The following is a 2,824-nucleotide window of genomic DNA, read 5'->3' as shown; positions in this document are numbered from 1 at the left end:
GTCATTTGAAGTTCCCACAGAGAGCCAGACCCGCCAGCGCCTTCGCTGCTTCAGCCGGCCCTCAGGGTGGCTGTGCTCCCTGGCCCTCTCGGCTCCCGCTTCGTAGCTGTCAGCTGCAGTGGGGGACAGTTGCACAAGGGCCCAGCATGTCTGTGTGTTTACCCAGGGGACTGCTGCATGGCCCATGCCGAGCAGAAGCTGATGGACGACCTTCTGAACAAGACCCGTTACAACTACCTGATCCGCCCAGCCACCAGCTCCTCACAGCTCACCTCCATCGAGACGGAGCTCTCCCTGGCCCAGTGCAGCAGCATGGTAGGTGCAGAGGGAACCTGTGGCTCAGGCTCAGGTGAAGAGGCAACTCATGCCCAAGCCCCAAGCAATCAATATCCAGAGGAATGAAATGACTAGAGTTGACTTAGACTCATCAATACAGGGCGGGGAGGCCGGAGGAGAGTCCATGAGGTTTATAGGTGTCCAATATTTAATGAGGTCATGGTTTTGTCAACAAGAAAGAAATGAGGGTGGGAGCGGGATCACCACTGGCTAGGCAACCAATGGGCCTGCATAAACTCTGCTCCGCTGAGTCTCCAGCACAACCATAAGCTCCTCCTCCTCATCCTCCCAGCCCCGCCCTACTCTCTCCCCCAGCTTGCTCAGCAGGTGGCCTTACAGGCTCCCTACTTATTGGGGGAAATACAAAACCACACTTGGGGAACTGACGGGTACAGAGGCCCAGGTGTAGTGGCGGGACCACAGGCAGTGCAGCACCTACCGAGCAGGTGGGTAAGGGTGTGGAGAGTGGGCATGGCTGCTGCAGGCATGGAAAGGAGGCGCAGATATGGAAAGGAGGCGCAGATATGGAAAGGAGGCGCAGATGGCGGCTCTCCCAGGGACCATTGTCAGGGTCTCCATGTGTGGACGTGTGCAGAGGTGGGGGTGCTGAGGAGGAAGGCGGTGCAGGGAATTTGTCATCTTCTCTCTACTGCCTCTGAGTTGGAGCTGACAGAGGGAGCCCTGGCCCACTGTAAACTAACACAATGTCCCCACCCACAGGGTTAGAATCCCCCCCTGGAGGCAGCTCTGAGAGGAGCAGTCACAAGTGAAGAGTGCCGGGTGCTTGTGTCCTGCAGGGGGAAGGAGGTCACCAAGGGGGCTGACCCTCCTCTGGCCAGGTGGCTGCCTTCTGACACACCAGCCTCTCTCTCTAGCATGGTGGCCCGCACACACCCAGCCTGTCAAACCTACAGACCCCGAGAAGGCTTTGGCCAAATTAATGAACAGCTCCGTCTCCCAGGAGGAAGCACAGCTGAAGGATGTGGAAGGCAGTAGAGCTGTGTGTGCTCCGCCCCCTCTCTCCAGTCGGACCGGAAAGAAGGGGGCTTTCAGCCAGGCTCACCCAGGCTGGGGTCTGAGTGTCACTGTCCAGCTGTTGGCTTCTTGCTGAATGGGTGAGCCCGGCTGCTCCTGTGCAGTTGCCACCCTAGTGAGGGTGAACAAGCAGGCGAGTTCCATTTCTGAAAGCGTGGGTATACAGTAAATATTAGGCTGTGGGCTGCTGGGCCAGGAAAGGGTGTTTATTTTTCAGGGTTTATTTATCTATTGACTTGATGAGGGAGGGTTGTAGGTACAACCAGTTTAAAAATGGAAATTTTGAGAGAGCAGGCAGGGATTTAGCGCTGGGGAAAGCAAGCAGGCTTGTCAAAGCAGCTGTTTTGGGGAGGCCAGAATCCTGTACCAATGTCCTCAGCACGTTCATCAGCTGCTGGGGGAGTGCCAGATAGGATTAAAGCACAGAACTTTCTGGATGATAGAAATGTTCTGTATCTTCAAAGGAGGTGGGTTACATGGGTAATGCATTTGTTAAAACTGATCAAAATGTAAACCAGATCTGTGCATTTCACTGAATATAAATTATGCCTCAAATTAAAAACATGTTTTAAAAGACAGATGGGCCAGATGCAGTGGTTCACGCCTGTAATCCCAGCACTTTGGGAGACTGAGGCAGACAGATCACTTGAGTCAGGAGCTCGAGACCAGCCTGGAAAGCATGGTGAAATCCTGTCTCTATTAAAAATATAAAAATTAGCCAGGCATGGTGGCACACGCCTGTAATCCCAGCTACTCAGGAGGCTGAGGCAGGAGAACTGCTTGAACCTAGGAGGCGGAGGTTTCAGTGAGCAGAGATCATGCCACTGCACTACAGCCTGGGTGACAGAGCGAGAATCCATCAAAAAAAAAAAAAAAAAAAAACAGATGAAGGTTTTCAACTTCCACTAAAGGCAGAGTAGCTTTTTACAGATTAGCCTCCCCACAAGAGCAGTTAGAAAAACTGGACAAAAATGTGCCCCAGCAAAAACAATTGTTTGAAGGTAATTGGAGACCTCAGCCAGGACTTGTGTGACCAGTCCTAGGAGGTGACCCTGAGTCTGTAGTGCTTTTCCCACATTTGGTGATTGGTAAACAGTAGAGGACTAAGAGGCTAAGAAAGTGAGTATGAAGTTGTAGTTAACAGGCTGGAAAGCCTAGCTGAATGTTTGGCACTCTCACAGGCTGAAATGACCTAATGAGAATTTGGGTCCCACTAAGGAGATGGGACCCTGGAAGGGCCACCCCTAGGAGTCCAAGTGAATACAAAATAGACCACCCATCACAAAAACTAAAACCTTGAACCAGCTTAGTCCCAAACTAGATGAAGGTGATCTGCCCTTACTCCAATTGTGTGCCATAAAGTCAAAGTCAATACTCTCTGGAGGCAGGTAAAAGTTTACTAGGAAATGCCGTAAGACAAGATAGGACTAAATGAGAAAGACCAAGAAAAAAA

The 2,824-nt window shown here is 51.7% G+C and overlaps 1 protein-coding gene across 1 annotated transcript in view; it reads right to left on the bottom strand.

The window, feature by feature from the left end:
* Window positions 1-1,395: 1,395 nt before the first annotated feature.
* LOC105545635 (putative golgin subfamily A member 6-like protein 6) overlaps window positions 1,396-2,824 on the bottom strand; it is a 19,524-nt gene continuing 18,095 nt past the window's right edge. The window contains 1 exon segment of the mRNA XM_011988652.1: window positions 1,396-1,483. Within this exon segment, the coding sequence (XP_011844042.1) occupies window positions 1,396-1,483 (88 nt within the window).

The sequence above is a fragment of the Mandrillus leucophaeus genome, unplaced genomic scaffold (genome assembly GCF_000951045.1).
Source record: "Mandrillus leucophaeus isolate KB7577 unplaced genomic scaffold, Mleu.le_1.0 Scaffold333, whole genome shotgun sequence".
In the NCBI taxonomy this organism is placed as follows: domain Eukaryota; kingdom Metazoa; phylum Chordata; class Mammalia; order Primates; family Cercopithecidae; genus Mandrillus; species Mandrillus leucophaeus.
Note: the sequence above shows the minus strand (reverse complement) of the source record. Positions and strands in the feature narration are given on the sequence as shown.